This window comes from Balaenoptera borealis (genome assembly GCF_965194805.1).
Source record: "Balaenoptera borealis genome assembly, chromosome: 14".
Taxonomy (NCBI): Eukaryota; Metazoa; Chordata; class Mammalia; order Artiodactyla; family Balaenopteridae; genus Balaenoptera; species Balaenoptera borealis.
The window spans coordinates 83176167-83186256 of record NC_138875.1 but is presented as its reverse complement, the minus strand read 5'-3'; the positions used below and the strand labels follow the sequence as shown (position 1 = coordinate 83186256).

At 40.4% G+C, this 10090-nt stretch overlaps 1 protein-coding gene across 1 annotated transcript; it reads right to left on the bottom strand.

Moving 5' to 3' along the window:
• ARPC3 (actin related protein 2/3 complex subunit 3) lies at positions 1-9992 on the bottom strand. The gene is made up of 7 exons (XM_082356051.1): positions 9855-9992; positions 7552-7651; positions 4218-4294; positions 2537-2605; positions 1246-1372; positions 794-888; positions 1-312 (listed from the first exon to the last, which is right to left on the bottom strand). Exons 1-7 carry the CDS (start codon positions 9858-9860, stop codon positions 250-252), a joined length of 537 nt encoding a protein of 178 aa, XP_082212177.1. The 5' UTR covers positions 9861-9992; the 3' UTR covers positions 1-249.
• Positions 9993-10090: the final 98 nt, after the last annotated feature.

Here is a 10090-nt window from a genome sequence, read left to right as displayed (position 1 = left end):
TGTTAGAAAATTTCTTTATTATTACTCATTAAGCACCAGCTTAATACTGCAGAAATTTCAAATCACCCGTCAACAACTCATTCTTCCCCACCCCACAGCCCCAAATTCTTGATAAAGAGCTCTTCAAGTAAAGACACGCTCTCTTCTCTCCTCTGTATAAAACTTTACGAAATAAAGGCAAAGAACTGTGTACATCTTGCTGTAAATGCTGCCCACAGCTGTGGAGACAGTGTCTGCCCAAGGCTCCCTTTACTGTCCAGGTCCTGAAAGACTCTTGTTCATGAATTGTCTCTTCACAAAGCAAGTCCACCACTAACAAGAGGAGACAAAACAGAATGAACAGTGGTGGTCAAATCACAATGCAAGTTCAAGGTAAGGTCAGAATATGAATTTACTAAATAACAAAACTTAATATTGGTCTGGCAGCCCTTATATTATATAAACTCTTTGAAGGCACATAAAAAACTTTCCTCCCTCCCTCCCTCCCTTTCTTTTGGAGTGACTCACAGGTTACTCAAAACTACAACAACAAAATAAATGTAATACATTAAAGCTATCTCACACAAAAAAGCTGTTCTATGGGTTTACAATGCCCCAACATAAGAATATACAACCAAAATTTTTTATTACATGCAATTCATTATTCAGTGTGATTCAGTGAACTCCTACTATGTATAAGGCACCAAAGTTAAGCAACACTGCAATGCAAAAACTAAAGACCTCAGTGTGTTTAACAGTGGCTACAGGGTAAAAGGTGATTTATCAACTAAATAAGCAAAGAAAAGAGTTTTACCTTGCTGGGTTTATCATTCTGAGGGTCAAAAACTTTCTCACAAAGTCTCAGTCCAGTCTCTTGCCTCAGCTGTTGTAAGTAGGCCCTCATCACTTCTAAAATCAAGAGCAGGTAGAACAATAAAAAACTGTATTTGAGAAAGCATCCCAAATGGGCTGGCTACTGATCTGGACATTGACCTTGGCAATACATTTCAATACCTTCGAACAAGATAAGAAATAGAAACAACAGTTCAAATGATTTTATAACCATACTCATTTTGGTCCAAAAGATTCTCTACATGTCATGCTTGTTGCCAAGGATCTTTTGTGACAGTGAGTAGTAAGATAATGTATGGGCTAAAGATACCACTCTCAATCTGTACACCAGTCAAGGCAAGAAAAGGAGGGGGGTTAAAAAGTCCAGTGGAGAAAATCTTGTGCCATATAGGAAGGTAGAGATGTTGTTCTTACCATCTTCCTGTTTGTTTGCAGGTTTGGCGTAAATTGCATTAAGTGGAAAACCAGGCTCTCCGGGAATGGGAAAATTAGTGATTCCCAGTGTATACATTTCTTTCTCGCCTTGGCTTTTAGAATTGCACTTAAAAAAAAAAAAAAATTATATACACAAACATAGGGAAAAAGGATAGTAATATCCAATTTTCAGTTTTTTATCTAAGTAGCCATGTCTGGGGTTATGTTTTTGGTACCCTTTTGCAATCTGGTGAAGCCTGTAGGCCCCTTCTCAGACTAATGTTTTAAATGAATAAGATAAAACAGAACTACAAAAGAAACCAATTATAGTGAAATACAATAATTACAATATTAAAACATCAAATTTATGACACAGTCATACATGTGCTTCTTTATTAATGCGCTAAATAACAAGACCCAGCAGTGGGCCTAACAACTAAATTTTGAAGTAGTAATGAATGTAAACAAAATTTCAAAATATCTTCAACTCTAAATGTAATATGAAAATACTGGGGACTTCCCTGATGGCGCAGTGGTTAAGAATCTGCCTGCCAATGCAGGGGACATGGGTTCAATCCCTGATCTGGGAAGATCCCACATGCCGTGGAGCAACTAAGCCCGTGTGCCACAACTACTGAGCCTGCGCTCCACAGTCTGTGAGCCACAACTACTGAGCCCACACGCCTAGAGCCCGTGCTTTGCAACAAGAGAAGCCACTGCAGTGAGAAGCCCATGCACCACAACGAAGAGTAGCCCTCGCTCGCTGCAACTAGAGAAAGCCTGCACGCAGCAAGGAAGACCCAACACAGTCAAAAATAAATAAATAAATAAATAAATTTATTTAAAAAGAAAATGCTACAGAAAGTCACAGGTATTGCTAATACTACTGTGGATGCTGCCTACATTAATCATTAAAGTAAATGCTAAATTTCAGTTAGAGATTAGTGAAAAGAAAGATGTAATCTTTTCTCCACTCAAGTTCATGGAACCTTGAATTCTATCCTTGGACCCCAGGTTAAGAACCCTTCAGCCAAGGGCTTAAAAGGGAATTTTCTGGTCAAGATTTCTGTCTTGGGAAAATATATCAAAGCCTTAAAACACCACTGCCCTTATCTTCTCATTAGTCAACTACACTATAAGTTTAGAGATCTACATTCAGATTTTCCAGATTTTCCTCTCAAGTCCATGCTCTAAGTCAGAGGAAATATTTTCTACTTGTCCTTAAAGTCTCAACAAGTCTAAATACCTATTAATTTGTGTTCCTGACAAATGATCATCCAAGTTTAATTACCTTTTGGAGTTTCTTTAGACACTCAGAAATGTAGAGAGTTATATATATCAAGGTCCTATCAGCTTCATTCTATGGGAAGAAAACAAAACTTAAAAACAATTCTGATCAAAACCTAATAATTATGTGCAATAAATGAATTCAATCTTTGTCTTTTGATTTATCAACTGAAAACTGTAAAAGCATAGTTACTACAGCATCAAAAATTCCCATTCTCCACATGCAATCTTCTCAAGCCCCCTTTCTGTCTGCCCCTGGGGAGGGAGCCACCAGCTTCCACCCTGAGCTTGTGTGGCTGCCCCTGTTTTCCTCAGCTCCGCTCGCCCTTGGGTTCCTGAAGAGTTGTGCCAATAGCCCCTCATTCTGTGTAGGAAGGAGAGTTAACAAAGTCTCCTGGAAAACCTGAGATGAACCATATGGCTGGCTAATCTTTAAAAACTCTTTCACTTCAGGATCTCTGCCAAGAACAGAAACATTTATGACTCTAAGGGAGGAAGCAATTATTTCACAAGTGACTTGTTCTTGAAGAGCTCCATTAGCCCAACTCTTGACCTAACCCAAAGGAAAATGTGAAGAAGACAAATTGATGCTAATCAAACGTGGCATATACTTCATGTCAAATTTTACACAGATTTATAATTTTAAAGAAACAAACTAACTTTTCCCTATTTTTAAGATTATATGATATTCGAGAGAGAATGAAATGTGGCAGAATTTTAATTACAAACACCACACTTAAGACCATGCATTAGATATAGAAACATCTATAACATCATAGAATGTTTAGACCACAGTTTATAGACCAAGAGTCTACAAATAAAGATTTCACACCCTGCTTGTTTCCAAGAGATTAAAGTTTGGCAAGGAGTTGAAGTTCCATATTCTAGAACATTATCAAGAAGATTTATTGACATTCCTTGTAACTTGCTCATAGCAGCATCTCAGAGAACTTCCTTTTCCATTTCCCCCCCTCCTTTTCTGCCCCCACCCCACTTCTGCCTTCCTCCTGAGCTCACAAGAACTAAGGGCAGAAGGGAAGAAATCGAGGTTGAGGGAAGGGTCCAGGTCATTGAATTTTCTTTATTTCTCCATCTTAGGTCCAGGACATAAAAGTATCTTAAAAAAGTAACATAGCATGCAGAATTTTTTGGTTTTGGACTGTCATACAGTAGGCGCTTAATATTGTTGAATAAATATAAATAAGTGTCTAGATTATGGGCTGGTAAATTTCCTCTGTACAGGACCAGATAGCAAGTATTGTAAGCTTTGTGGGCCATAGTCTCTGTCACAACCACTCAACTCAGCTATTGTGGCATGTAAGCAGCCACAGATGATATATAAACAAATGCACGTGGCTATGTTCCAATAAAAGTTTATTTACAAAAAGAAGTGGTGGGCCAGATTTGGCCCTCAGGCTGTAGTTTGCCAACCCATGGTGTAGACCTTGAAGGAAAAATGAGGAACTAACATTGATACAGAATTAGGCACTGTTCTGGATTTTTAAAATCACACAATCTCATTTCATTTAATTTATTCCTTACATCAACCCTGACTGCCAGGTAGATACTACTCCCATCAGAAAACTAAATTAAAGAGTAAAAGCTCTATACAACACTGTAAATCACCTATACTCCAAGAAAAATTAAAAAAAAAAAAAAAAAAGAGTAAAAGCTCTGTACTTTACCTTAATTTCATAGTTTTTGAAGAAGACATTGGCCTTGAAGTAATAGATAGCTTCATCCACAATATCTGTATCTTTTGCTAAGCAGGACACAAGGGGAGGAAGGCAGAAAACATTAGCCAAATGTAAAACATAACATCTAAAAAAGCTATAAAGAGGGGCTTCCCTGGTGGCACAGTGGTTAAGAATCCACCTGCCAACACAGGGGACATGGGTTCGAGCCCTGGTCCAGGAAGACCCCACATCCTGCGGAGTTACTAAGTCCGTGTGCCACAACTACTGAAGCCCGCGTGTCACAACTACTGAAGCCTGTGCGCCTAGAGCCTGTGCTCTGCAACGAGAAGCCATCGCAATGCGAAGCCCTCGCACCGCAACGAAGAGGAGCTCCTGCTTGCCGCAACTAGAGAAAGCCTGCGCACAGCAACAAAGACCCAACACAGCCAAAAAATAAATAAATAAAATAAATGTATAAATAAATAAATAAAAATTAAAAAGCTATCAAGAAAAAAAATATCCAAGCTCAACGGTCAAGGGTTTTGGAGTTGAATAAAATAAGATGAGACTACTGAAATATAAAGTCTTTAGAAACAATTTCTAGAAAAATAAGCACATGATTTATTCTTTTTTTTTTTTTTTTTTAATTTATTTTTTTGGCTGTGTTGGTTGTGGCACACGAGCTTAGTTGCTCCGCGGCATGTGGGATCTTCCCGGACCAGGGCTCGAACCCGTGTGCCCTGCATTGGTAGGCGGATTCTCAACCACTGCGCCACTGGGGAAGCCCCATGATTTATTCTTATAGCGAAGCCCCATGATTTATTCTTATAGCTTTATTGTTTTACAAAAATTATACATGCCCATTAGAGGAACTAATTAATCAATACAGAAAAAAGACTTAACTGTCACCCTAATCTCACTACCCAGAAATAACTACTATCAACATTTGGTGAACATCACTCCAGACATTTCTCAATACATTTATAAAAATAGACTGAGACAGGCCATTGGGATTGACATATATACACTAATATGTATAAAATAGATAAGTAATAAGAACCTGCTGTATAAATTAATTAATTAATTAATTTTTTTAAAAAAAGATTGAGACAGGGACTTCCCTGGTGGTCCAGTGGCTAAGACTCCATGCTCCCAATGTAGGGGGCCTGGATTCGATCCCTGGTTAGGGAACTAGATCCCACATGCATGCCGCAACTAAAGATCCTGTGTGCCACAACTAAGGCCTGGAGCAGCCAAATAAATAAATAAATATAAATATCAAAAAAAAAAAAAAAAAAAAGACTGAAACATAGACTAACTTTAATAAAATGCTTTTTAAAAAATACAAAGTACTCAATATAATTTTATTTGACCTTACATACTATATAGTTTTAGGTAAAAAACTCTTAACTGCCATTTAGGAACACACTGGGATTCACACATACATCTTTCTTTTTACGAAAACTGACTTCAAATATATTTGTACAAGCTGTTCAGATGGCTAGAGACTGAGAAAAGCCAGAAGTACTGTTGTAACAAAGACAGATCTCATTACAAAATTTCTTTGGCTTTTTTTCTGGGTTTTCCTTTTTTTTTTTTAATTTTAAAAAGGTCAAAATCCCAGGGTCTTGATATCCGGCAGCTGGTTTCAGCAATGCAGAAATGGTTATTTATATTTCTCGTCCCTGACTTCTATCCCTCTCACACAGCAGAAATGCAAAGCAATTCTGAAGTTTTGGTACTCTGAAGAATTTCAACAGAATTCTTTTTTTTTCTTTCCTTTTTTAAAAAAATTTTTTGGCTTCACTGCACAGCCTGCTGGATCTTAGTTCCCCAACCAGGGATCAAACCCATTCCTCCTGCAGTGGAAGCGTGGAATCTTAACCACTGCAACACCAGGGAAGTCCGCAACAGAATTCTAACTCTAGACTTGTGTTCCCTGCAATCTATTTTCTTATCTGCAAAAAGGAAACTTCCTCAGATGATCCAAACAGCGCTTACAAGAGCCAGCTAGTTCTAAATGTCACATTGCAGGGAGGGGGAGGAGGCTAGACTATAGGATTCAGAACCTAGAAGAGTGTTTGGCATATAAAAGGTGTCCAAAAGATATTTGTTGGATGTAAGTAATTAGATTAATGTTAACAGTTACTTAGTCTACAGCACAGGCTTATACTTCTCCATAATTCCAATTCAGTCCTAATCCAGCCCCCTGGGAAGAGTTAAGAGGTCACTCCTTATCTACAGAAATCATGGAGTTCCCGTTTCTTGGGGTCCCATTCTCCCTCAAGGGCCCAAGAATTGCAAAGGTGGTAATTAGATTTACTCCATCCTTGGTCAACTGCATCTTCTGATATATAATATGGTATTTTGTAACGATCTGAGAAGAGCTCTGGGCCAGCATTGATTCGTATTCTTCCTTTGCACTGTAATTCTTTTACACTATTTTTTCTCTTTTTGGTCTGCTTTTTCCCACTGTTCCTTTTTTTTTCATCTCAGAACAAGTAAACAGTGTGGTGACCCACCAAATTTATTAAGTTTACTGAGCTCTCAAACGGTGTTGAAAACAAAATTAAGAGGAAGTCAAGTCAAATAATCTGGCAGAAGAATGGAGACAGGGTCAGTACAAAATTGGTAATCCAAACTATGGTCTTGGAAACCATGAATGGAACTCAGTGCAGGCCCTTCCTGGGTGCAGGGAAACCGTGTCTAATATAATAACAAATTACACTGTTGGCAGAACATCTCAGAATGTGTCAGAAGAGTCGCAGATAGCATCTGAAATGAATGAAGCTTTCTGAACAGTAAAGAAAATGGCTCACCCCAGCAAAAAAAAAAAAAAAATGAGTACCAAGAAAGAAAGTAAAGATATAACGTGCAATAAGCAAGAGAAGAAATTAGTAATGTTATACAGGACACTTAAGATTGAGGTATTGCTGAAAACTGAGATCCTGAAGAATGGACAAAGAAAGTAGATTTAAATAAGGAAGAGGTTAAAATACATTTTGTTTTTTCCAGCTTGATAACAGAGAAAGGAGGGAGACATGGTGTTCTACAGAAGTAGCAGCATTAGATGAGTTCTTAAGAAATGATAGTGATGATAGGAAGAGTGTCGAGAATTAAGCACATTTCCTCTTCCCTCTCAACAAAATATCCTGGAGAAATTGGCAGCAATAATACAGTTTCTTGTTAAATGCAATATAGACCCATGATCTGAAAAGGTCTAGAGCACAATATCCCCCAAGCAAATAGAAAATACAAGAGCAACCTGAGACAGAATTTCCTTGATTTGATAATGTCAGAGGGTTTCATACCAAAATCTGAAAATAATGGAGTTTCGACTTACTCTCTCTAGGGGCAGGTCCTTTGAACTGACTTCTGATAGGCAACAGTGCCATGTTTCCAATGAGTTTCGTGTCAGGGTCCATGAGGGAAGAGTGGTAAGCCTGTAGCGGCAAGCCAGGTAAGAACACAAAAGCAGAAAGAGAGCAAATGTCAGCAGGGCAAACAAGTACATTTCCCTAAAGGAAAAAAAAGACTAACTCATCCAAGATTAACTGGCTCATGAAAACTGACTATTAAATTTTGAGAAAATTTGAGGCAAGCTGGTTGTTGAACACAGCCATTATTAAAAATGAAATTATATAAATTTACAATTACATAAATTATAATAAAAACAAACATAATAAATACTTGAAATTTATTACTTCCTATTTAAAAATTTATTTTTAATATGATCTTAAGCTTATTTATGTCTTTTGTATCTTTATGATGGAAATACTATATAATGAGGTGCTAATGTGCATCTCTTCCAGTTCCACATTCAGTGACACCACATTGGTAACTGGTGGAGTATTTACACTATAGAAATAGGCAAACACTATATAAATCAGGGGTACCCAGCCCCCAGCTGTTGTTAAACCACAACCCAAGCACTGGCTCTTCAGCTCTGCCACTTCCTGGCTTTATGCCTTTTGACCAAGACATCACTTTTCTTCTCTTAGCCTATTTCCAAATTTGTAAAATGAAGAGATACATACTTGCTTTCAGTGGGTGGATGGGAGTTAAAGGAGGAGGGGGGAAAAAAACACGTTTATGAGAGCAATTTATAGGCTGATTTCTAGTTCTGCTTTTTACAAGATGTCTGGCTTTTTGTAAGACAACATGGGTCCCATTCATTTATCCATTCATTCATTCATCAAAAGATTACTAAGCACCTTCTGTGTGCAAGGCATGCAGATACAATGGCATGCAAGGCCAGTATGGGCTCTGTCCTTGAAGAATGTTCAGGTGAATGGAGAAGACAGACATTAAGTCTGTCTTCTTAAGAGCACCCGGACAGGGGAAGTCCAGGTGCTCTATGAGCAACTGGAATGATGAGCACAAGGCTTTAGCGTTCTGGTAAAATCTGGCTTTATCAAGATTTACTAGTGTGCAGCCTTGGGCAAGTTACTTAACTTCTCTGAGCCTCAGTTTCCTCCTCAGCAAAATGAGAAAACAATAACATATCTACTTGATAGAGTCACTGTGAGGATTAAATGGGATAATTTATATAAAGTGTGTAGCTCAGGGCCTTTCTGGCATACATCAGGAGTCAAATGGTGGCTATGAGATCCATAAAGATACGTATCGATAACTATGGTTTGCTCCTTTTTATTACAGATATGCTTCATCTTAACAAGCCTCTACCCTCCCCTTCACCAGCTATACTGTCTTGTTACCCACCTATTTCCTTCATGGCATTTGTCCTTATCTGAAACAATCTCCTTTATTTTATTTGTATTTACATGTTTATTGTCGGTCTCCCCATTAGAATGTAAACTCCTTAAGAATACGGATTTGTTGGCCTTATTCACTGCTGTCACAGTGCTTGGCATGCAGCAGGTGCTCAGTAATGTTTGTCCTATGAATAATCACATGTTATTGAACCTCTTTTTTCCTCATCTGCAAGATGGAGACCATGATGGTGATAAATCTACCCCAGAGACTGGCTGTCAGAACTTGAGAGCAACCAAACCACCATCAATTTTTACTCCCACTCTGATGCACACGAAAACAGAAACATCTGGAAACCGGGCGCGGACCTTGCGTCTGCTCTGAGAGCCCTAAACCCAGCGGCGCAGGGGTGGCCGCCACTACCCGGGTGACAGGGGAGGAGTCCGGGAAGTGGGGTCTCACAGATGACAAGCAGCGGAAGAGACCCGCCCCCAGAGGCGGAGGAGGAAGTGGGCCTGCAGGAAAAAAAGGAGAAGCCGGACTCTAGACTTGCGATATGAAAAATTAAAAGGGCAGCCCTGGCCTTCGCGGCTCTAGTGAGGCTTTGGGAACCCTGCTGGAGTCGGGGGGAGGCAGAAAGGGCGAGAAAAGGGGTCGGGATTGAAGAGGAGAGGGCAGAAGAACGGAGGCAGTCTCCTCAGCACGCCCGGGATCTCTGGCCCACTCTGCCGCGCCCCGGTCCTCCAAGCCCGGTCTACAGCCCCGGGCCGCCCGAATCCTACAGGGGCCGGCCCGCTCCTCTCGCCTCTCCCCTTCTCAGGCCCCTGCTTTCTCTCTGCCCCCATCGGCCCGCTTTTCTCAGCGCACCCACGACTTCTCGCCACTATCCCAAATCCCCGCCTTCTCCCAACACGCCCAGCTCGGCCCCTTTACCGGCATCTTGGAGGCGCCCGGGTTTCAACCCCGATGAGGAGGATCGGGTTAGAGCGCGGCGCTTCTTGTCTGGCAGCCCGGGCGGGGTAGGCGGAAGTGAGCCGTAAGGGGAGGGCGAGGGCAGGACGCCGCGCTTCCGGCCTTGCTGTCCGCGGCTAGCTGTTGCGGCTGCGCGGATTCGAAGGGGCACCAGGGGGCGCCCGAGCCTTAGGAATGGGCTCTGAGTGTCGCGCATG

Excerpts from the sequence above, each read along its gene's own strand:
- ARPC3 (XM_082356051.1), bottom strand. Across the intron at positions 2,606-4,217 it reads TCAAAAACTATGAAATTAAG|AATGAAGCTGATAGGACCTT; the intron begins GTAAAGTACAGA and ends TTCTTCCCATAG. Across the intron at positions 889-1,245 it reads TGCAAACAAACAGGAAGATG|AAGTGATGAGGGCCTACTTA; the intron begins GTAAGAACAACA and ends TCTTGATTTTAG.